Here is a 25,494-nt window from a genome sequence, read left to right as displayed (position 1 = left end):
GCCGGGCGGGTGCTAAACTTTGCGCCGGCGCTAAGGGTCAACTTAATTTGGGGCGAGGCGCAAACTGCGCTGCGCCCGGGCGCTACACGCATAGCGCCCGAAATTCACTTCTCTTAAGGCGCTAACTGCTGGCGCAACCAACTGAATTTCTAGGCCTTGGTCTCTTAAAATTGTGAACACACCACCGCCACCACCGCCCCCCCACACCCACCCCGACCCTTTTAAAATGTTGACGGTTCAGGTTGATGAACTTTCTTCAGAACTGGAAGATGCTGGAGATGAACAGCTTTTAAGCAAATACAGAAAGGGGCAGGGGTGAGGAGGCTGGAAAAGAACAAAAGGGGCAAGGTCCGTGATGGAGTGGAAGGTAAGGGTGATTAAATGACAGAACAGGTGATGCTACATGTCAAGAGGAGTTCAACAGATTTAGATCTTATCCGCTTGAACCCGTGTCCATTTTCTCTTGGACATTCTCGAACAACAACAGCAACTTGCATTTATATAACCGCCTTTAACGTAGTAAAACGTCCTAAGGCACTTCGCTGGAGGATTAGCAAACAAAATTTGGCACCGAGATATTAGGACAGATGACCAAAAACGTGGTCAAAGAGGTAGGTTTTAAGGAGCGTCTTAAAGGAGGTGAGCCATTACCACCTGCTCTGGACTCGTCTCTTGTTTCCATGTTTATCCCATTATCTCCTTCTGCCATTAGAAAAGCAGTATTTTTTTGAATGTATTTCCTGTCTAAACCTTGATCCACTGCCAGTTGGATCTGACTCTGTTTGCTGCTGACGCACGGGGGATTAACAATAAAGCTTTTTGATTCTGAACTACGTGGTATTTGGGAAAGGGTGGGAACATTTCCCAGAAACAAAACTGCAAGTAAAAAAAGGGCAGACGGAGAATGAGCCGTGAGATGGCATCTGGAAAAGAGATTGGGGATCTAACACATGAACTGACCTGTCCCATCTGCCTGGAGATGTTCACCGACCCGGTGTCCCTGGAATGTGGGCATCACTTCTGCAGATCCTGCATCTCTCGGAGTTGGGAGAAGGTCCCGGGAGATGTCTCCTGCCCCGAGTGTCGGCAGGTCTTCGCCCAGAGGAACACCAGGCCCGCTCGGACCCTGGGCAACATCGCCGAGCAGCTCAGACTGCTGAAGGTGAAGGCCACACAGCGGGAGGAGGAGTTTTACTGCGAGGAACACGAGGAGAAGCTGAAACTGTTCTGTGAAGAGGAGCAGAAAGTGATCTGTGTGGTGTGCGGTATGTCTCGGGCTCACAAGACACACAGTGTGATCCCTATAAAGGAGGCAGCCCAGATATACAAGGTATTGGATCACTGCCCTGTCGGCACAGGTAGATGTGGGAAAAGGAGTTGGGAAGGAGGATTAGACGGGGAGAGGCGCGGAAAGAGGGGTAGGAGACAAGTTAAGGGAGCGGTAGAGAGAGGTGGGGAGGAGGAAGGAGGGAGAGGAGTCATAGAGTCATAGAGTCATACAGCACAGAAAGAGGCCCTTCAGCCCATCGTGTCTGCGCCGTCCATCAATCCCTGTCCAGTCTAATCCCATTTTCCAGCATTTGGTCCATAGCCTTGTATGCAATGGCATTTCAAGTGCTCATCCAAATGCTTCTTGAATGTTGTGAGGGTTCCTGCCTCTACCACCCTTTCAGGCAGTGAGTTCCAGATTCCAACCACCCTCTGGGTGAAAAAGTTCCTCCTCAAATCCCCTCTAAATCTCCTGCCCCTTACCCTGAACCTATGCCCCCTTGTTATTGACCCCCCTACTAAGGGGAAAAGTTCCTCTTTATCTACCCTATCTATGCCCCTCATCATTTTGTACACCTCAATCAGGTCCCCCCTCAGCCTTCTTTGCTCCAAGGAAAACAACCCCAGCCTGTTTAGTCTTTCTTCATAGCTGAGGCGCTCCATCCCAGGTAACATCCTGGTGAATCTTCTCTGCACCCTCTCCAAAGCAATCACATCCTTCCTATAGTGAGGCGACCAGAACTGCACACAGTACTCCAGCTGTGGCCTCACCAGCGTTTTCTACAGCTCCATCATAACCTCCCTGCTCTTATATTCTATGCCTCGGCTAATGAAGGCAAGTATCCCATATGCCTTTTTAACCGCCTTATCTACCTGTTCCGCTGCCTTCAGGGATCTATGTACATGCACACCAAGGTCCCTCTGACCCTCTGTACTTCCTAGGGTCCTACCACTCATTGTGTATTCCCTTGCCTTATTTGTCCATCCAAAATGCATCACCTCGCACTTTTCAGGGTTAAATTCCATTTGCCACTTTTCTGCCCATCTGACCAACCCGTTTATATCGTCCTGTAGCCTGAGGCTTTCCTCCTCGCAATTTACCACCCCACCAATTTTCGTGTCATCCGTGAACTTACTGATCATACCTTTTACATTCTCATCCAAATCATTTCTGTAGATCACAAACAGCAAGGGACCCAGCACCGATCCCTGAGGTACCCCACTGGACACAGGCTTCCAGTCACAAAAGCAACCTTCGACCATCACCCTCTGCCTCCTGCCACTCAGCCAGTTTAGGATCCAATGCGCCAAGGCACCCTGGATCCCATGGGCTCTTACCTTCTTGACCAGTCTCCTATGTGGGACTTTGTCAAAAGCTTTGCTGAAGTCCATGTAAACCACATCCACAGCATTTCCCTCATCCACACACCTAGTCACCCCCTCGAAAAATTCAATCAGATTTGTCAGACATGATTTACCCTTGACAAAGCCATGCTGACTATCCCCGATTAATCTTTGCCTCTCCAAGTGGAGACTAATTTTGTCCCTCAGAATTTTTTCCAATAATTTCCCTACCACAGATGTTAGGCTCACTGGCCTGTAATTCCCTGGTTTATCCCTGCTACCCTTCTTGTATAATCGTACTATGTTAGCTGTTCTCCAGTCCTCTGGTACATCCCCTGTGGCCAGAGAGGTTCTGAAAATTTGTGTCAGAGCCCCTGCAATCTCCTCCTTTGCCTCATACAACAGCCTGGGATACATCTCGTCCGGGCCTGGGGATTTATCCACTTTTTGGCCTGCTAAAACCGCTAGTACCTCCTCCCTCTCGATGCTAATATGTTCAAGTATGTCACAGTCCCCTTGCCCGATTTCTATGTCTACATCGTCTTTCTCCATAGTGAACACAGATGCAAAAAATTCATTTAAAACCCCGCCTACATCATCTGGCTCTACACACAGATTGCCACTTTGGTCCCTAATGGACCCTACCCTTTCCCTGGTTATCCTCTTGCCCTTAATATACTTATAAAACATCTTAGGATTTTCCTTTATTTTGCTCGCCAGTGTTATTTCATGGCCCTCCTCGCCCTCCTAATTTCTTTTTTAAGTATGCCCCGCATTTTTGTATATCCCTTGTCATCCAAGGCCCCCTTTGCTTGTTGGTCCCACCCTTGACCTTTACAGGAACATGTTGGCGTTGTACTCTCTCTATTTCCCTTCTGAAAGTCTCCCACTGTTTTGATGTGGATTTTCCTATAAGTAGCTGCTCCCAGTCCACTTTGGCCAGATCCTGCCTTATCATATTAAAATCGGCCTTCCCCCAATTTAGAACCCTTATTTCCGGGCCGTCTTTGTCTTTTTCCATGACCACCTTAAATCTCACCGAATTATGGTCACTGTCGCCAAAATGCTCTCCTACTGACACTTCCACCACTTGCCCGGCTACATTCCCTAGAATTAGGTCCAGTACCGCCCCCTCTCTTGTAGGACTTTCTGCATGTTGGCTCAAAAAGCTCTCCTGGATGCACTTTAAGAATTCTGCACCCTCTAAGCCTTTCACACTCTGACTATCCCAATTAATATTGGGGAAGTTGAAATCCCCCACTATTATTACCCTATTATTTTCGCACTTCTCTGAGATTTGCCTACATATCTGTTCCTCTATCTCCCCCTGACTGTTTGGGGGCCTAAAGTGCTTGCCCCCTTTTGTTTTTAAGTTCTACTCATATGGCCTCATTAGAGGAACCCGCTAATATATCATCCCTCCTTACAGCAGTAATTGACTCCTTAATTAATATTGCAACACCCCCTCCCCTCTTACACCCCCCTCTGTCTCGCCTGAAGATTCTATACCCCGGAATATTGAGCTGCCAGCCCTGACCCTCCCTCAACCATGTCTCCGTGATAGCAACAATATCGTACTCCCATGTGTTCAACAACAACTTCAGTTCATCCACCTTATTTGCAAGACTCCTCGCATTAAAATAAATGCCTTCCAGCCTTGCCATATTCCCTTTTGCCTTCACATATTTGCTCTGCCTTCCCAGCTGACTTGTTTTTTCCTCCGTATTTGGCTGTAAATCACCCCCTACTATAGCTCCACTCTGTATCCCATCCCCCTGCCAAGTTAGTTTAAACCCCCCCCAGCAGTGCTAGCAAACCTCCCCGCAAGGATATTGGTCCCCCTCTGGTTCAGGTGTAAACCGTCCGACTTGTACAAGTCCCACCTTTCCCAGAAGCAGACCCAGTGATCCAGGAAACTAAAGCCCTCCCTCCTACACCATCCCTTTAGCCACGCATTCATCTGTTCTATCTTCCTATTCCTATACTCACTAGCACGTGGCACCGGGAGTAATCCAGAGATTACAACCTTTGAGGTCCTGCTCTTTAATCTTCCACCTAGCTCCCTAAATTCTTGCTGCAGGACCTCATCCCTTTTTTTACCTATGTCATTGGTACCAATGTGGACCACAACCTCTGGCTGTTCACCCTCCCCCTCCAGAATGCCCTGCAGCCGCTCAGTGACATCCTTGACCCTGGCACCAGGGAGGCAACAAACCATCCTGGATTCACGTCTACGGCCACAGAAACGCCTATCTGTTCCCCTTACTATAGAATCCCCTACCACTATTGCTCTCCCACTCTTTTTCCTCCCTTCCTGGGAGTTGGGGATGAGGGAAGAAAAATAGCGAGGGGAAAGAGGAGGTTAGGAGAAGAATAGGAATAGGGAGAGCGAACAGAGAGATAGCTGAGGAAGTAGGGGAGAGAGGTAGGGAAGGAGCGAGAGGGGTAGGGGAGAGGGATAGAATACGGAAGGAGGGAAGAAAGGTAGGGAGGGGAGGAGAGGGGGATGGATCTGATCTACATTGGCTCCCGGTCCAGCAATATCTCAAATTTAAAATTCTCATCCTTATCTTCAAACTCTTCCATGACCTCGCCCCTCCATACCTTTGTAACCTTCGCCAGCCCTACAACCCTCGAAGAACTCTCCATTCCTCGAACTCTGGACTCTTGTCTAGCCCTGATTTCCTTCACACTGGCGGCTGTGCCTTTAGCTGTCTAGGCGCTAAGCTCTGGAATTCCCTCCCGAAACCTCTCCCCTTCTTTCGGACCCTCCTTAAAACCTACCTCTGTGAACTAGCTTTTGGTCACCTTGTCCTGATTTCTTTACTTTACCTTGGTCTCAATTTTTGTCTGATTATGCTCCTGTGAAGTGTCATGGGGCGTTTCACTACATTAAAGGAGCTATATAGCAAATTGTTGTTGTTGGTGTCTAGCTATGCATGTGGGTTATTCCAGTGTCTCGCTAGATATATGGGTACCCCAGTGTCTAGCCATGTATATGGGGTATTCCAGTGTCTAACCATGTATATGGGGTATTCCAGTGTCTACCTATGTATATGGGGTACCCCAGTGTCTAACCATGTATATGGGGTACCCCAGTGTCTAACCATGTATATGGGGTATTCCACTGTCTAGCCATGTATATGGGGTATTCCAGTGTCTACCTATGTATATGGGGTATTCCAGTGTCTAGCCATGTATATGGGGTATCCCAGTGTCTAGCCATGTATATGGGGTACCCCAATGTTTGGCCATGTATATGGAGTATCCCAGTGTCTAGCCATGTATATGGGCTACCCCCAGTGTCTAGCCATGTATATGGGGTATCCCAGTGTCTAGCCATGTATATGGGCTACCCCCAGTGTCTAGCCATGTATATGGGGTATCCCACTGTCTACCTATGTATATGGGGTATCCTAGTGTCTAGCCATGTATACTGGGTATTCCAGTGTCTAGCCATGTATATGGGGTATCCCAGTGTCTAACCATGTATATGGGGTATTCCAGTGTCTAACCATGTATATGGGGTATTCCAGTGTCTAGCCATGTGTATGGGGTATCCCAGTGTCTAGCCATGTATATGGGGTACCCCAGTGTCTAGCCATGTATATGGGGTATTCCAGTGTCTACCTATGTATATGGGGTATTTCAGTGTCTAGCCATGTATATGGGGTATTCCAGTGTCTACCTATGTATATGGGGTATTCCAGTGTCTAGCCATGTATATGGGGTATCCCAGTGTCTAGCCATGTATATGGGGTACCCCAATGTTTGGCCATGTATATGGAGTATCCCAGTGTCTAGCCATGTATATGGGCTACCCCCAGTGTCTAGCCATGTATATGGGGTATCCCACTGTCTACCTATGTATATGGGGTATCCCAGTGTCTAGCCGTGTATATGGGGTATCCTAGTGCCTAGCCATGTATATGGAGTGCCCCAGTGTCTAGCCATGTATATGGGGTACCCCAGTGTCTAGCCATGTATATGGGGTATTCCAGTGTCTACCTATTTATATGGGGTATTCCAGTGTCTACCTATGTATATGGGTTATTTCAGTGTCTAGCCATGTACATGGGGTATTCCAGTGTCTACCTATGTATATGGGGTATTCCAGTGTCTAGCCATGTATATGGGGTATCCCAGTGTCTAACCATGTATATGGGGTACCCCAATGTTTGGCCATGTATATGGAGTATCCCAGTGTCTAGCCATGTATATGGGCTACCCCCAGTGTCTAGCCATGTATATGGGGTATCCTACTGTCTACCTATGTATATGGGGTATCCCAGTGTCTAGCCATGTATATGGGGTATTCCAGTGTCTAGCCATGTATATGGGGTATCCCAGTGTCTGGGCATGTATATGGGGTACCCCAGTGTCTAGCCATGTATATGGGGTACCCCAGCGCATAGACATGTATATGGGGTACCCCAGTGTCTAGCCATGTATATGGGGTACCCCAGTGTCTAGGCATGTATATGGGGTATTCCAGTGTCTAGCCTTGTATATAGGGTATCCCAGTGTCTAGCCATGTATATGGGGTACACCAGCGTCTAGCCATGTATATGGAGTACCCCAGCACCTAGGCATGTATGTGGGGTACCCCAGTGTCTAGCCATGTATATGGAGTACCCCAGTGTCTAGCCATGTATATGTGGTACCTCAGTATCTAGCCATGTATATGGAGTACCCCAGTATCTAGCTATGTCTATGGGGTACCCCAGTGTCTAGCCATGTATATGGGGTACACCAGCATCTAGCCATGTATATAGGGTACCCCAGTGTCTAGTCATGTATATGGGGTATCCCAGTGTCCACCTATGTATATGGGGTATTCCAGTGTCTCGCCATGTATATAAAAGAAAAGACTTACATTTATATAGCACCTTTCATGATCACCGGATGTCTCAAAGCACTTTACAACCAATGAAGTACTTTTTTCGAGTGTAGTCACTGTTGTAATGTGGGAAACGCAGCAGCGAATTAGCGCACAGCAAGCTCCCACAAACCGCAATGTGATCATCTGTTTTTGTTATGTTGATTTGAGGGATAAATATTGGCCAGGGCACAGGGGATAACTCCCCTGCTCTTCTTCACAATAGTGCCATGGGATCTTTTAAGTCCACCTGAGAGAGTAGACGGGGCCTCGGTTTAACGTTTCATCCGAAAGACAGCACTTCCGACAGTGCCGCACTCCCTCAGCACTGCACTGGAGTGTCAGCCTAGCTTTATGTGCTCAAGTCCCTGGAGTGGGACTTGAACCCACAAGTAGGACTTGAACCCACAACCTTCTGACTCAGAGACAAGTGTGCTACCCACTGAGCCACAGCTGACACTGGATTACCATGTATATTGTAGGATTCGCAAAATTGAACATTGTCCTATAAGGGTCTATTGGCAGAAAAGGCCGTAATTTTAAAGACTGTTTTAAAAGAAGCCCAGAAAAAGGGGCACAAAAAATGGCCGCCAGACCCCGTGACCAGCTTTTTGGGACACTTTAAAATGGTTCCTGCAGTCCCCAGACAGCTTTTGTGGATTCAGCCCACATTAAGTTCTGGAAGGCAGTTTTGGAGAAAACGAAACCAGACAGCGCCCCATACATATAGATTGGATGCAGATCTGATCAGATCGGCCTGTAGATAAAGGCCATCCAAATGTTTACCCAGACAAAGGGAAACAAATCCAAGTTCAAAGGGGGACATTAAAGACAATACAAGGTCATTCCAGGCCAGAGATGGCAGTTACCGGCCATCCCGAAAGTACTTTAAACACAATGACTACCCCTCTGTGCTACAAGCCCGCCAAAATTTAAACAAAGACTAACCTTGATATGGCGGGAGATAAGGGCCTCCATGAGAAGTATAACTGGAGACCTGGGGTAGCCATTCGAGAGAGAGCATTGGGGAGAGCATTGTAGAGATCATTTTCGAGAGATCGTTCGGGGGTCCGAAGAAGGTGCAGTTCGGTCAGGAGTTCGGGTTCGGTAGAGAGGCCGTGCAGACTCAGAAGAAGAAGACGATTCCGGTAGATGATTGGGATCGGAGACATTTTGAAGACTCAGAGTAGCCATTGGTGGTTCAGGTTGAGTCAGCGTCCAGACCCGGGGTAGCTATCGGGAGATCATCGACATACCCCGGGCCATTGACGAGACGAGAAGATGACGACCCTCCAAGAGGAAACCTTATGAACATGGTGAAACAGATGGGCTCACTCCAGGCCGACGTCCAGGCCTGCTAACATCCAGCCTGTCCGTGTCCATTACCTCGAGGGAGAAAAGAGTGTGTCACAACCCGCTGCTTTCCGCTGACCACGTGGAGACAGGACGCCTGAGAGGACCAAAACGCAGACTTCAAAACCCTCTATTTTCTAACTGGGACTGGTGAGCATGTTTCTGGCCCCTCATAATCTAATCTAGCTAGGTTTAGCGGGTGGGCATTTTAGGGGATAATTAACAATGAGTTGTTGTCCCTCGATGTTCCGTGTGTTTCCCTATTTCATGGTGAACCTTGTAAAGTATAATATGCCTGTGGATATATTGGTTAGTACTGTATTTTGATTTGTTTTCCCCTCCCATGTACCTTATTGGCTTACATTCAATTTTTCTTTATGCATTAAAATTTCACTTTGTTTCATTAAACTTAGTCTACAGAGTATTCTCTGCATTGTAGTTCCTGACTCAAAGTCCAGTGTACAGAACCTAAGGGGTGAGTGGGTCGAACCACTCGGTAAATTACTGTGCAAAAGAGAGAGGTCTCACCAGAGAGAGAGACCTAGCAAAAAACCCTTACAATATGAGGTATCCCAGTGTCTAGCTATAAATATATATATATATGTGTGTGGTATTCCAGTGTCTAGCCATGTATATGGGGTACCCCAGTATCTAGCCATGTATATGGGGTATCCCAGTGTCTAGCTATATATGTGGTTATCCTGGTGCCAAGCTATATCTATGTCTAATGGGTATCAAAGGTTCCTGAATGAGATTGTTCAGGTTCCAACTCAGAGTATTTTGCTACATTGCCTGTCACACTGCTGCCTGAACTGATGAAGCCTGTCTGATTCAGTAATTACCCTCAGGTTATCAGTTTTACTGGAACTCTCGTTCATTCCCACAAACTTAAATACACTAAATGTTTCAGGAAAAACTAGAAACAACTTTGGATTTGTTGAAAAGGAAAATGGAGGAAGAGGCTGAAAACAAAAGGAAAGAGGAGGACAAGATGGGAGAACTAAAGGTAGGACTCCATTCCACAGTTAGTAATTTTATTTGAAAAATCATTCTAAGGGTATGGGCGTCAATAGCAAGGCTTGTATTTATTGCCCATCTCTAGCTGCCCTCGAGATGGTGGTGGTGGGTCTTCTTGAACCGCTGCAGGCCAGGGTATTAAAGGGGGTAATTGTACATGTAGGTATTCCCAGCGCACTCATTCATTTCAACGGTAAGAAAATCTTGGGCAGTGTTTGCCTGAATTTCCAGTACATGCTCCAGTTAGGCGAGACTCCTTAACTAGTGGACTTGTAAAATTAGCCTTCAAGGTCTTTTAATCAGAGTGAGTGTTTGGGGACAGCAGGAGCTGCGAATGGGCTGTGGGTTCGTAAATTCATTAGTTCTTCCGGAGCATTGCTCTAGGACTTACGAGCACGGTTTATGATGTTTAGCCGAGTCCTACAGCAGCCTGAGGCAGCATGGCAGCATTTCACCCAGTGCTGTAATACAGCAAAATTATTCAAACAATGTATCATGCGACTGACATGAGGTGAATGATACGGGTCTCACAGATATAATATTTGTAATACTATTTACCTATTGCTTTACAAAAGTTACTTAGAAAGGTGCCTTTCATGACCTCAGGATGTCCCAAAGTGCTTTACAGCCAATTAAATACTTTTGAAGGATAGTTACTGTTGTAATGTGGGAAATGCGGCAGCCAATTTGCGCACAGCTAGCTCCCACAAACAGCAATGTGACAATGACAAAATAATCTGTTTTTTTGATGTTGATTGAGGGATAAATATTGTCCAGGATACCGGGGATAACTCCCCTGCTCTTCTTCGAAAGAGTGCTATAGGATCTTTTACATCCACCCGAGAGAGCAGACGGGACCTTGGTTTAACATCTCATCCGAAACACGGCACCTCCGACAGTGCAGCGCTCCCTCAGCACTGCACTGGAGTGTCAGCCTAGATTTTTGTGCTCAAGTCCCTGGAGGTCAGAGGACCAGAGAGTGGTGCGAAACCTGCTCCCACATGGAGTAGTTGAGGCGAATTGCATAGATGCATTTTAAGGGAAAGCTAGATTAAGTACACGAGGGAGAATGGAATAAGATATGCAGATAGGGTTAGATGAAATATGAACAAAAATTGCTGGAAACACTCAGCAGGTCAGGCAGCATCTGTAGAGAGAGAAACAGAGTTACCATATCGGGCCGGTGACCTTTCGGCAGAACTGGAAAATATTACAGATGTAACAGGTTTTAAGTGAGTACAGATGCCTTGCACCATCATCCCGTTTGTCAGATAATCACTCCCGCCTTCCACCCTATCACGGACCTTCCCTTTTGTTCTTTCCTACCCAGCCCCTTTTCCCTGTCTCTGTGTTTGCTTAAAACCTGTTCCATCTCTAACTTTTTCCAGTTCTGACGAAAGGTCATCGACCTGAAACGATAACTCTGTTTTTCTCTCTCCACAGATGCTGCCCTGACCTGCTGAGCATTTGCAGCATTTTCTGTTTCTATTTCAGATTTCCAGCATCCGCAGTATTTTGCCCTTGTGTTAGGGTGAGATGAAGTGAGGTGGGAGGAGGCTCGGGTGGTGCATAAACACCGGGATAGACCAGTTGGGCCGAATGCTCTCTTTCTGTGCTGTAAATTCTATGTAATTACATGCAATGAAAAAAGTTGGCCTTTCTTTGACGTGGAATGGATCGCTCTGCAGCAGAGAATTTACGACCTTTTAAATACTTCAATGCCTGCATTTCCCTAGCGATGAGGGGCAGCAGAGACATACGGGCGTCCCTTGCAAGCAGCATTGCTAAGGCCGTGTGTACACAAGCCCTCAAGTGGGCCGGAACTTAATACAGGAGGGAAAAGAGGAGGAACTACTCAGGCCCTGCCCCAATAACTGTTCCTGCCCACCCTAAATAAGGCACCATTGCGGCAAGAAGCCCAAGAGAATGCGGCCCCGTTGTTCTCTCCCTCTTGCTTCCCATGTGGATTTGTAATTCTTGCTGCTGATGTTGTTCCTGTAGCTCTGCTCCAGGGAAGCTAACCTCGCCGTCAAAATAGAATCGTCGAATCTTACAGCACAGGAGGAGGCAGACAGGGAGGGAGAACCGCACCAATTAGATGTCCTCCGGCCCACGGTCCTGCAGAGAAGGATGGCCCTTTGTTTTTTGGTGGTGAGGGTCATCCTGAAATAGAAGTAATTTAGGTGAGCACGACTCTAAGGGAGCCCCGCCCAAACTCCCTGTGTTTACAGTGACTGGGCAATCCAGTACCCCCAGTCACAGGACAAACAATCAAATGAAAGTGTGGACCTTCTATCAGTATCTTCATAAATAATATTTTGGGTGTTAACAGGAGTGGCAAAATATCAGGAAGAGGAACGTCATCGTATATTAGTCACCAGCACTCTTTGTTTGTCTTCTTGGGGTATGGTCAATACTAGCAAGCAGTATTTATTGTCCCTTTTTAGATACCCTGAGGGCACTAATTTATCAGCCTATCTCTAGCCTAATGACGTTCTTGAACTTCCCTGAACTCTTGTTGGAAGTGTGTGCGCGCTCTTCCTGCCCGCTACTTCGAGGACTTAGGAGGGTGAAATACGAATGCTACACGACCCAATTTCTAGGCCATAGAATCTTACAACCCAGAAGGAGGCCATTCAGCCCATCATGCCTGTGCCAGCTCTTTGAAAGAGCTCTCCAATTAGCCCCAGTCCCCTGCTCTTTCCCCAGAGTGCTGCATTTTTTTTTCCTTTTCAAGTACTGTATATGTACAATACCCATTTGGAAGTTACTATTGAATCTGCTTCCACCACCCTTTCAGGCAGCGCATTCCTGATCATAACACCACGCTGCATGAAAAAAATGTCTCCTCATGTCCCCTCCGGTTCTTTCGCCAATTATCGTAAATCTGCGTCCTCTGGTTACCAACCCTCCTGCCAGTGGAAACAGTTCCTCCTTATTTAGCCATTGAATCTGCTTCCACCACCCTTTCAGGCAGTGAATTCCAGATCATAACAACTCGTCTAGCCATGAAGGGAACTCTTCCTGTCAGATTGTCAAATATTCAGCAGGACTGGTATTTTCTTGGCTGCAGGTAAGAGCGGAGCAGCTGACAGACACAATCGCAGAAGAATTTGAGAAGATGCACAAGTTCCTGAACGAGCAAGAAGAGGCCATGAGAAGCCGACTGAGAGAAGAAGAAGAAAACATATTAAAGAGATTGCAGGAGAACGTGAAAGCAATTCTGGAGGAAATGTCGGTTATCGAGGGAAGAATGTCAGAGATACAGACACGACTACAGATGAGAGAGGCTGCAGAGATACTCAAGGTAGTAATTAATATGGGAAAAAAAAGTTTGCCTGCTTTGGGAATGACACCTGTTTTAATATTGACGCCTGTTCTTTTTTTTTGTTCCTCTCTCTGTTTAGGACATTAAAGAACGTCTCACCAGGTACGTGCCGTCTCATTGTGCATGCTTGCCCTGTGCTTTTGGTGCTGTCGCTCACACGCACAGTCTCTTTTCCCAGGTGTGATGTCCAGCCCCAGAGAGCAGAGGAAGTTGCAGTCGAGCTGACCATGGGCCTGTTCGGTGAGCCCTTCCAGTTCTTCAGAGTGTGGAGGGGGATGAGGAGAATTATCGAACCAGGTAAGAGTCAGAGTGCAACAGTCCCCCTCTCCTTGCTTTCCCTCCCCTTTGCTCAGTCACTGGCAGGGTGGGGGTGGGGGGGGCTAGATTTACAAATGTTCCAATTGAATTCAACGGAAATGATAATCGGGCGGTTTCTATAAAGGCCAGCCATTCCGCAGAGCCAGTTGAAAATCTACTCCATGATCTTTTCCCTTGTGTAGTGACTGTTATTCTACAGCTCTCACTTTGTGTAGTAATAAATATCTAAATTAGGATTCACTCTGCTCAGTGAATGTTCTTGGGTCTGCACTATCTACAGACCCTATTGACATGAAGACAAGGGCCCCGATTTTCTGCCAGCCGCCGGGTGGGTTTTCAGGTGGGCGGGAGCCGAAAATCGCAGAAATAGGGGGTCGCGACCCCCCCCCCCAGCCTGATTCCCCGCCCCGTCCGACTTTCGGACCGCCGTTTCTCTGCGACCCGAATCAGTCCACCCGCCGCTGGCGGGACTGGCCGTCGGCACGCTTATCACCAATTATTGGCATGTTTTAAGGGGCCCTTGCAATTTTCAAGGGAACCCCACGCTAAGCACGCCTGCGGGGAACCCCGCTGATGAAACCTGGCGTGAAGCTTGCCGGCTTGCTTGCTCTCAGCTGCAGGTCATTCGGAGAAGCTGCGATTTAATCGGAGAGCATTTGTATGTTGAAGGACCTTGTTGTTGCAGGCTTGGGGCTACTTCTTCAAGGCTTAGGCACAGCTGTGGAAGGTTGGAGCCTCACACACTTCTCCAATGTGATCTCCTGGGAAGCCCCTCTCGCCACCGTCACTCAGCGCTTCCTCAGCGGAGGCATCTTCCAGAACCATGGGATGCTTTTTTTTCCTTCCCTTCTTGCCATTAGAGGATCTCCAGCAGCAGAGGTGGCAGCAGCAGAACCAGGAACAGCAGGATGAGCACCAGGAGCACCAGGCTGCTGTTCACTCACCTGAAGCTGCACAGGCCAGAAGGGGGCAGCGCTTGGAAGTGGGTTGAGAGCATCTTGCTGCGCTTTAGGGGGCCATGGGGACCCGTATCTGCACTGGCAGTCCTACTCAGAAGGACTTCCATGAAGGTCTGGTTTCTCTGTTCAATAGATGGCCAATGCTCAACGCTCCTCAAGAGATGTCATTCTCTTATGAGCACTCACCATGTTTTCCGTACCCTGGCGAGTTATCTCCTCCATGGAGGTTGCCAACCTTTCCATGGTGATGCGTTCCTGCGCCAATGACTCCACAAAGGCTCTGCTCATGGTCGTTATGGACTCCTCCATTTGCTCCACACTCGCAGCGACCCTGGAGACAAAACCTGCCAGAGACTCCTGCATCTGTGCATGGAGATCCATCACCTCTTCTCTTGCGGATGGACCCAGAGGCAGAGGGTCGACATGCAGTGCAGCTGAGCTGAGCTGGCAGAGTCCTGCGCCCTCTGACGAGGACTCTCCACTGCTGTCCCTGTCTCCAGAATCTGCTGAGGCTCACTTGTGAGCTGTGAAACACCAGGTGACAACACTACTCTATGTCCCAAAGGTCCCCCTGAAGTGTGAGTGTCTGCGCTGGTGCTGGGTGCGCTTACTTCTGCTGACGCTGTGCCCTCAGGAGGTTGGAGCTTCCTCTGAGGAGTCTGGCTGCACAGCCTCTTCCTCCTCCACAGTGAGGACGGGGGCTCTGGATGGTCCTGTGGGGGAGTGGAGGAAGGAGTTAGAGATGTGATGCCAAGGTTACATGCACATTCGAGTTGACATCTGCTGACACCTGTATCCATGCAGCCTTGGTCTCAGTGGGAGGCCTTTTCCTGCCTGACCTAGGGAAGAGGACCTCCCTGTGGGCCCTAACCCCATCCAATAATGCCTGCAGTGAAGCTTCGTCGAATTTGGAGGCAGCTTGGGGTCTGGCACTGGCCACAGCTGTTGCGGGCTCCTCTGCCATCCTGTATGGTTCGTTTGGAAGCCAACAGAGGAAGCAATGCTTGCTGTAAACCTTGAAAGCACCACGAATGATGACATCATACTGTGGGGCTTTCTGACTAGAAATGGACAATTAGCAAGGCTGTCCACACGCTGGAAATTAATTGGCCACTTGAGGGAAAATTGTGTGCAGCTGGCTGACCCATTTTTTTGTGGGTCAGAACCCCACATTCGGGGAATCCGACCATTTCCCACACAATCCACAAAATCAGGCCGAAGATGTCTGAATCAGGCCAGAATAGAAGCAAAATTAGTGGGTTAGACTGAGCAGTGATCCATGTTTCCTGTCTTGATGGGTTGCACAGGTGTCTACATTAGAGCCTTTGGGAGCTCTACATAAAGTTTAAGTCCCATTAATTTGCCTATATCTCAAGTTGCTGAGACTAAGGGCTGGATTTTATCAATGGAGGCGAGTAGGAGGCGGGACTCCCACTTTTGGGGTTGTAGTCCCGCCTCCATCGAGTTGTGGCCAACCCACTCGATTTTCCCTTGATTGACCTTGTTGAGCCCGCCCAGTGGGCTCAGCAAGCCAATTAAGGGCCACCCGGCAACAGGTGACGTCACAGATTGACATTTCATCTGTCAAGAGCTTTTGACAGATGAAATATCAGCGTTTGACAGCTCCTTGAAGCTGTCAAACACTGACAATCTGTACTCTAAGTGAATTCCTTCCTCTCAGGCTGATTTAGAGATCTCTCCAGAACAGAAAGCAGAATGCTGCAACTTTTGACAGCTCGCGGCCATTCTGCTTTCTGTGCCAGTGAGATGAGGGACTCCCGAGACCTGAAGGAAGGAAGGCTGTAAAGGTAAGTAAAACTTATTTAAACACTTTACACACACGAAACACACTTACCTCTGCACTCATGCACCCATTACTCACCTGAACACCGGACATCTTGAACCCTCCAAGTCCTTCAGCCCGACGGTCCGCCTCGCTAACTTGCCATGGTTTGGAGCCGTCGGGCAGTCCACACTTCAGGGATAAAAATAGGGGTTAGGCTAAAAACTGCCTGTTATCTACCTGTTAACAGGCAGTTCATTGGCACTAATCCCCTTCCCGCCTCGGGGAGGCGGCTCCCAGCACAGGTCAGGTACCCGCCTCCTGGGAAACGGGCATGGAGGCGGGATGGGTTTGTGCCTCACGATTTTGCAATTTTAACACCCCACACGCCTCCATTCCCGCCTCCACGGCCCTGGGAAATTCTAGCCCTAACAGTTCTTTGTGTTCTGATTTCGGATTTATCCTGATGAGGCAACAGCACCAAGAATAACCCTTTTCCAAATTACAAGTCCCACAAAATTTAGAAGGACAAGCCAGCAAATAGAAGCACTGTTAACGCATCTGAAAGACGGCACCTCCGGCAGTGCAGCACTCCCTCAGCACTGCACTGGGAGTGTCAGCCTAGATTTATGTGCTCAAGTCTCTGGAGTGGGACTTCTGGCTCAGAGGAGAGAGTGCTACCCACTGAGCCACGGCTGGACACCGACCAGCTAGCTTATGCTGCAGGCGGGAAAGGCTGCAGTCTAAGTGTGCACATACGGACATTCGGCCCCTCTTTGTAGGGAAGGGGTACAACCTTCTGACTCAAGAGGCGTTAGCACCAGCAACTGAACCACAGCTAACAATTAGAAGTTATCCCTTGTTATTTAATTGTAATGTGAATTAGTACAAGCGAGGAGGGAGGCCAGTTCAAATGACTTGCCATTTGCCTCTCCCCAGACAGGCCTGGGTGCCATCTTGTACATCCTTCGCGAGTGGTGTGGTAAATTCTTGGGCTGAATTTGCCCCAGGTATTACTCCAAATTTCATGAGTGGGTGGAGTGGCCAGTGAGATGATTTAGCTCCGTGGTTCGCAGAATAAATGATTTAGCTCCGTGGTTCGCAGAATAAATGACCATGTTTCCAGGCTCCCCATTGGCTGCTGTGTAGACGGAAATAGAACTCTCACCTCTTCAGTCCCATTCAGCCATTAGAAAGGTCGTCAGCAGTGCCCCAAAAGTGCCAGAATACAGCAGGCTGGGCTCAGGGAGGGAGACAGAGATCCTACAGCTTCTGAATATGAGCACAAACTAGCGAAAAATATAAAAATGGATTGTAAAAGCTTCCATAGGTATGTGAAAAGGAAAAGATTGGCGAAAGTAAATGTAGGTCCTTTACAGTCAGAGATGGGAGACTTTATAATGGGGAATGAGGAAATGGCTGAGAAATTAAATAAATACTTTGTTTCTGTCTTCAAGGAGAAAGACACAAAAAACCTCTCAGAAATACGAGAAAACCAAGGGTGTGACGAGAATGAGGAATTTAAAGAAATTATTATTAGTCATAAAAGAGTACTAGCAAAATTAATGGGACTAAAAGTCGATAAATCCCAAGGACCAGATGACCTACATCCTAGGGTTTTGAAAGAGGTGGCCATTGCAATAGTGGATGCATTGGTTGTCACCTTCCAAAATTCTATAGATTCTGGAATGGTTCCTGCAGATTGGAGGATAGCAAATGTAACCCTGCTATTTAAGAAAGGAGGGAGAGAGAAAACGGGGAACTACAGACCTGTTAGCCTCACATCAGTAGTTGGGAAAATGCTGGAATCTATTAAAAAAGGATGCAATAACTGGGCACTTAGAAACTAATATTAAGATTGGGCAGAGTCAACATGGATTTATGAAAGGGAAATCCTGTTTGACAAATCTATTGGAGTTCTTTGAGGATGTAACTGGTGGAGTAGACAAAGGGGAACCGGTAGATGTGGTGTATCTGGATATTCAGAAGGCCTTCAATAAGGTTCCACACAAGAGGTTGGTGAACAAAATTAGCGCACATGGAAATGGCGGTAATATACTAGCATGGATTGAGAATTGGTTAACAGACAGAAAACAAAGAGTAGGGATAAACGGGTCTCTATAGATTCTGGAACAGTTCCCATGGATTGGAGGATAGCTAATGTAACCCCACTATTTCAGAAGGGTGGTAGAGAGAAAACAGGGAATTATAGACTGGTAAGCCTGACATCGGTAGTAGGGAAAATGCTAGAGTCCATTATAAAAGATGTAATAGCAGTGCACTTGGAAAACAATGACAGGATCGGACAAAGTCAACATGGATTTACAAAAGGTAAATCATGCTTGACTAATCTATTGGAATTTTTTGAGGATGTAACTGGTAGAATAGATAAGGGAGAACCAGTGGATGTGGTGTATTTGGACTTTCAGGAGGCTTTCGATAAGGTCCTGCATAAGAGATTAGCATGTAAAGTTAAAGCACATGGGATTGGGGGTAAGGTACTGTCTTGGATAGAGAACTGGTTGGCAGACAGGAAGCAAAGAGTTGGAATAAATGGGTCTTTTTCTGAGTGGCAGTCAGTGACTAGTGGGGTACCGCAGGGATTGGTGCTAGGACCCCAGCTATTCACAATATATATTAATGATCTAGGCGATGGAACTTGATGTAATATCTCCAACTTTGCAGATGACACAAAGCTGGGTGGGCGTGTGTGCTATGAGGAGGATGCAGAGAAACTGCAGTATGATTTGGACAGGCTGGGTGATTGGGCAGAGGCATGGCAAATGCAGTATAATGTGGATAAATGCGAGGTTATCCACTTCGGTGGCAAAAACAGAAAGACAGATTATTATCTGAATGGCAATAGATTGGGAAAAGGGGAAGTGCAACGAGACCTGGGTGTCCTTGTGCACCAGTCGCTGAAGGTAAGCATGCAGGTGCAGCAGGAGGTTAAGAAGGCAAATGGTATGTTGGCCTTCATAGCAAGAGGATTGGAGTACAGGAGCAAGGAAGTCTTGCTGCAGTTGTACAGGGCCTTGGTGAGACCACACCTTGAGTATTGTGTGCAGTTTTGGTCACCTTATCTGAGGAAGGATGTTCTTGCCATGGAGAGAGTGCAGCGAAGATTCACCAGACTGATACCTGGGATGGCAGGAATAACGTATGAGGAGAGAGTGGGTCGATTAGGCTTATATTCGCTAGAGTTTAGAAGAATGAGAGGGGATCTCATTGAAACTTATAAAATTCTAACAGGACTAGACAGACTAGATGCAGGAAGGATGTTCCTGATGGCGGGGGAGTCCAGAACCAGGGGTCACTTTCTAAGAATAAGTGGTAAGCCATTTAGAACTGAGATGAGGAGGAATTTCTTCACCCAGAGAGTGGTGAACCTGTGGAATTCTCTACCACAGAAGGCAGTAGAGGCCAATTCATTAAATATATTCAAGAAGGAGTTGGATATATTTCTTGAGGCTAAAGGGATCAAGGGATATGGGGAGAAAGCAGGGACAGGGTACTGAATTTGAATGATCAGCCATGATCTCGTTAAATGGCGGAGCGGGCTCGAGGGGCCGAATGGCCTACTCCTGCTCCTATCTTCTATGTTTCTATGCCTTTTTCAGGATGGCAGGCTGTGACTAGTGGGGTACCGCAAGGATCGGTGCTTAGGCCCCAGCGATTCACAATCTATATCAATGATTTGGATGAGGGGACTAAATGTAACATTTCCAAATTTGCTGATGATACAAAACTAGGTGGCAGTGTCAGTTGTGAAGAGGATGTGAAGAGGCTTCAAGGGGATCTCAACAGGCTCAGTGAGTGGGCGAGAACACGGCAGATGGAATATAATGTGAATAAATGTGAAGTTATCCACTTTGGTAGAAAAAACAGGAAGGCAGAGTATTTCCTAAATGGTGAAAGATTGGGGAATGCTGATGCTCAAAGGGACCTGGGTGACCTTGTACATGAGTCACTGAAAGTGAATGTGCAGGTGCAGCAAATCATTAGGAAGGCAAGTGGTATGCTGGCCTTCATTACAAGAAGATTTGAGTACAGGAGTAAAGAAGTCTTACTCCAATTATATAGGGCCTTGGTGAGACCACACCTGGAGTACTGTGTACAATTTTGGTCTCCTTACCTATAGAAGGATATACTTGCCATAGAGGGAGTGCAACGAAGGTTCACAAGATTGATTCCTGGGATGGCGGGACTGTCGTATGAGAATTGAGTAAACTAAGCCTGTATTCACTTGAATTCAGAAGAATGAGAGGGGATCTCATTGAAGCATACAAAATTATTACAGGGCTTGATAGGATGGATGCTTGGAGAATGTTTCTCTTGGCTGGGGAGTCTAGAACCAGGGGCCACAGCCTCAAGATAAAGGATAGGCCATTGAGGACTGAGATGAGAAGAAATTTCTTCACACAGAGGGTGGTGAATCTTTGGAATTCTCTACCCCAGAGGGCTGTGGAGGCTCAGTCATTGGGTATATTCAAAACAGAAGTCGATAGATTTCTGACTAGTAAAGGCATCAAGGGATATGGCGATAGGGCCGGTGAATGGAGTTGAGGCAGAAGATCAACCGTGATCTCATTGAATGGCGGAGCAGGCTCAAAGGGCCAAATGGCCTTCTCCTGCTCCTATTTCTTATGTTCTTATGGCCAATGAGGCCTTGTCTTGGAGCAAGATCTTTATTTTAAACAGATTGATGAAAATCTGCACTGTGTAAATAGGGCTGAGGGAACGGTGAGAGTTCAAAGGTGAGAAATCTCTTCAGACGCCCTGTCCCTGGGGCTCCACAGTTCCTGGGCTGAGGAAAGTGGTGATGGCCCATCACTGTCTGTACACATCTCGTGATCCAGTCCTGGTTTTCTTATAGTAACAGCTTCCCATTCATGTTTTGTTTCAGTCCCAGCATCTCTAACACTGGACCCAGTGACGGCAAACCAACAACTCATCTTGTCCCAGGATCTGACGAGTGTGAAGCACGGCAATGAAGAGCAAGATGAGGAGCAAGATCTTCCTGATCCACCGGAAAGATTTGATGAATACTTGTTTGTTTTGAGCTCACAGAGTTTCACATCAGGGAGACACTACTGGGAGGTGGGTCTTGGAAATAAGTCCCAGTGGGTTATAGGTGTCTGTGGCGAGTCTGTCAACAGGAATGGAGACATCCTAACTATACCTTCAAATGGATACTGGGTCATAGGTTTATTTAATGAGAATGATTACAGAGCATCAACCATTAAACATACCATCATTCCTGTTGAAATGAAGCCTTGGAAGCTGGGGGTTTACCTGGACTATGAGGCAGGACAGGTGTCATTTTACAATGCTGAAGACATGTCTCACCTGCACACGTTCACTGATACTTTCACCGAGAAACTATATCCCATCTTTAGTCCGTGTAATAATCTAACTGGCAAAAACTCTGAGCCTCTCACACTGCTCACTGGTTAACACAGTAGCTGTTTATATGTGGGGGTGAAATTGGAAACATGGGCGGGGATTCAAAACAGATGGAATCGCATCAGTCACCTGTTTATATACTCCGCCCGATATTCAGTCCCATTGACTTCAATGGGACTGAATATCGGGTGTGTCACATAACAGGCGTCTAATGTGATTGTCTGTTTTACGTCCAGCTCACCCCCCCACCTTTCTTTCTGTCTGTGCCTCTCTATTGAGCTGTACCTGCCTATCTACCTGTCTATATCTAGTTGTCTGTCTGTCCACCTGCCCTTTTGCGACATTTGCACTTTGCAACATCATTCCCTTGTTGCCTGTCTGAGTAAGACCACTTCAGGGGCCACTTACAGTGACGGGTGCCCATCGCATTGGTACGGGTGGGGGCTGCAGACAACCCCAGATCCAAGAGGCAACGCAGCTTGCTATAACTTCCGATTCCCCTTTTGGTGTTTTAAAGAATTTTATGGTACTCACTATTACATTAAGGTAGGAAAGTCGCTGGTTCATATTCAGCTGATCTATGACACACCAGTCATAAAGGGTTAAATTATGAGGACAGGGTGAATAAGCTTGGCTTGTATTCCCTTTAGTATAGCAGGTGATATAATTGTGGTGTTTAAAATGATTAAAGGATTTGATAGGGTAGATAAAGAGAAACTACTTCCCCTGGTTGGAGGAATCAACAAGAGGACATAAGAAACAGGAGCAGGAGTCGGCCATTTGGCCCCTCGAGCCTGCTCCACCATTCAATAAGATCATGGCTGATCTTCTACCTCATCACCACTTTCCCGCCCGATCTCCATATCCCTTGATTCCCTTAATATTCCAAAATTCTATTGATCTCTGCCTTGAATATACTCAACGACTGAGCCTCCACAGACCTCTCGGGTAGAGAATTCCAAAGATTCACCACCCTCTGAGTGAAGAAATTTCTCCTCATCTCAGTCCTAAATGGCCGACCCCTTATTCTGAGACTGTGACCCCTGGTTCTAGACTCCCCAGCCAGGGGAAACATCCTCCCTGCATCTATCCTGTCAAGTCCTGTAAGAATTTTGTATGTTTCAATGAGATCACCTCTCATTCTTCTAAACTCTAGAGAATATAGGCCTAGTCTACTCAATCTCTCCTCACAGGACAATCGCCCCATCCCAGGAACCAGTCTAGTGAACATTCGTTGTAATCCCTCTATGGCAAGTGTATCCTTCCTTTGGCAAGGAGACCAAAACTGTACACATAATCTTAAAATTGGAGCTAGGCCGTTCCGGAGCGAAATCAGGAAGCACTTCTTCACACAAAGGGCAGTGTAAATCTGGAACTCCCTCCCTCAAAAAGCTGTGGATGATGGGCGACAATTGGAACTTTCAAGACTGAAATCGATAGTTTTTTTGGGTACGGGTATCAAGGGATATGGAGCAAAGGCGGGTAAATGGGGGTTGAGGTCCAGATTGGACATAATCTAATTGAATGGCGGAACAGGCTTGAGCGGCTGAACGGCCTCCTCCTGTTCCTACGTCACTGCGAGCTCAGACTCTGAATACAGGGCAGTGCTGCAGCAATGGCTCGGTCGGAGTGCACACTGCCCATTGCAGTACAGACCAGTAAGATCCCAGTTCAATTCCTGGTCTGATCTCAGCAATGGTGGTGGAGGTGGTGGCAAAGGATTTGGGTTCATTGCTACTGGGGCTTAAAAGCAGGGGGGAGGCGGGCAGGGAGATCAGCCGGTGGTCCCACTCCTGATCGCCATCATCAAATCTTTATTGATAAATGTACATGTCTGGATGTCAGGTGAGAGCAGCCAGCTTACTCACACACACACACATACAGTCCAGGCACTCGTGGCTAGTGTACTGGAAAGCACCGCAAAGCACTGTACACCAGCAAGTAGCTGCACTTCAGAAGAGGATTAGTGGACTTGTTCGAAAAAAAACACATATAAAAGAAAGAACTTGCAATTATACAGCACCTTTCACCACCTCAGGACATCCCAAAGCATTTCACAGCCAATGTAGTACTTTTGAAGCATAGTCACTTTTATAATGTAGTAAACACTGCAGCCAATTTGCACACAGCAAGCTCCCACAAACAGCAATAATATTGTGTTGGGTCGAATGGCCTGTTTCTGTACTGTAAATTCTACATATATTGTTAAACATATATATTGTGTATCACCTCTCCTAAGCTTCAGATAATATTAATAAAAATGGACTTGATTGCAGTTCCACTCTCATAATTCAGAAACACTGTCAATTAGCCCGAATCTTTGCAACTTGCTCAGGCCCGATATTGTAAAGATTAATGAGTCTACCTGCATCACTCCCAACAATTAGATTTTTTGGGGTGGAGTGTCTAAATAATCTCATTGCATTTATTTATTTATTTATTGTTACCTTCCTCTGGGACACACACCCCTCTGTTAGTCCTGAATTTCCCTCCATATTGGACTCCTTTGTAACAAAAACTAAAATTGGCTCAGAAACATCCAGCCCCCACTCGGATCTACACCTCACCATAGTTTCGATTTTGACCATGAAATGCAAAGGTTGTCACGGCGAGGCAGTCAGAATCCGGGAGATATGCGTGTTCATCAGCCCCAGATTTTCCTCCCATTCATTTTAATGGAAAGGAAGATCACAGGCAGGCAGACACAGAATGCCGGGGACTGCACCGCACTCTGTTCTGGATGAGCAAAAGGTTTCTCCAGTGAAATATTGGGAAGACCGAAGCCATTATTTTCGGTCCCCGCCACAAACTCCGTTCCCCAGACATTGACTCCATCCCTCTCCCTAACATCTGACTGAGGCTGAACCACACTGTTTGCAACCTTGTTGTCATATTTGACCCTGAAATGAGCTTCCGACCACATATCCACAGCATCACTAAGAGCGCCTATTTCCACCTCCGTAACATCACCCGTCTCCGCCCTTGCCTCAGCTCATCCGCAGCTGAAACCCTCATCCACGCCTTTGTTGCCTCTAGACTTGACTATTCCAATGCACTCCTGGCTGGCCTCCCACGTTCTATCCTACCTAAACTTGAGGTCATCCAAAACTCGGCTGCCCGTGTCCTAACTCGCACCCAGTCCCGTTCGCCCATCACCCCTGTGCTCGCTGACTTACATTGGCTCCCAGTTAAGCAACGCCTCGATTTCAAAATTCTCATCCTTGTTTTCAAATCACTCCATGGCCTCGCCCCTCCCTATCCCTGTAATCTCCTTCAGCCCCACAACCCCACCAAGATATCTGTGCTCCTCTAATTCTGCCCTCTTGAGCATCCCTGATTATAATCGTGCAACCTTTGGTGGCCGTGCCTTCTGTTGCCAAGGCCCTAAGCTCTGGAATTCCCTGCCTAAACCTCGCCGCCTCGCTACCTCTCTTTCCTCCTTTAAGATGCTCCTTAAAACCTACCCCTTTGACCAAGGTTTTGGTCACCTGCCCTAATTTCTCCTTATGTGGCTCGGTGTCAAATTTTTTGTCTTTTAATACTCCTGTGCAGCGCCTTGGGATGTTTTACTACGTTAAAGGCGCTATATAAATACAAGTTGTTGTTGTTGCCAATTCTCAAAAAACAGCGCAAGGGTGTATAAACCCCTTTCCCTGCAGCTTTACATTCCCATTTGTTCTTTTATTTATTTTTTTGTTCCTGATATGCGAAAATGGCAGGCAGGAAAAGACCAGCTGGTTCATCAAACCTGCCTCACACACATGATGACTGGAGCATCAGGGCTCGACAATTACCACCCCCTCCCCTCCCCCCATCCCACCACAACCGTCTCCTGGGA

General features: G+C 47.3%; 2 protein-coding genes across 2 annotated transcripts in view; one reads left to right on the top strand and one right to left on the bottom strand.

The window, feature by feature from the left end:
* The window catches only part of LOC147095827 (E3 ubiquitin-protein ligase TRIM39-like), a 141,944-nt gene that overhangs the window by 31,770 nt on the left and 84,680 nt on the right, over positions 1 to 25,494 (bottom strand). The window lies entirely within an intron of this gene.
* Positions 905 to 23,907, top strand: LOC147095830 (E3 ubiquitin-protein ligase TRIM39-like). Its single transcript, XM_085974837.1, has 6 exons — positions 905 to 1,330; positions 9,756 to 9,851; positions 12,936 to 13,169; positions 13,270 to 13,292; positions 13,369 to 13,487; positions 21,157 to 23,907. Exons 1-6 carry the CDS (start codon positions 905 to 907, stop codon positions 21,705 to 21,707), a joined length of 1,449 nt encoding a protein of 482 aa, XP_085830963.1. The 3' UTR covers positions 21,708 to 23,907.

The sequence above is a fragment of the Somniosus microcephalus genome, unplaced genomic scaffold, assembly GCF_052327205.1.
Source record: "Somniosus microcephalus isolate GS21.2 unplaced genomic scaffold, FLI_Smic_1.0 unresolved_chr1, whole genome shotgun sequence".
Lineage (NCBI taxonomy): Eukaryota > Metazoa > Chordata > Chondrichthyes > Squaliformes > Somniosidae > Somniosus > Somniosus microcephalus.
The sequence above is the reverse complement of the archived record's forward strand: the minus strand, read 5'-3'. Positions and strand labels throughout refer to the sequence as shown.

What these genes read in the sequence shown, in the direction of transcription:
- LOC147095830 (XM_085974837.1), top strand. Translation starts at nt 905, where the DNA reads ATGAGCCGTGAGATGGCATCTGGAAAAGAGATTGGGGATCTAACACAT. An exon ending in ACAAGATGGGAGAACTAAAG is followed by an intron (nt 9,852 to 12,935) that starts GTAGGACTCCAT and finishes TCTTGGCTGCAG; the next exon opens with GTAAGAGCGGAGCAGCTGAC. An exon ending in ATTAAAGAACGTCTCACCAG is followed by an intron (nt 13,293 to 13,368) that starts GTACGTGCCGTC and finishes CTCTTTTCCCAG; the next exon opens with GTGTGATGTCCAGCCCCAGA.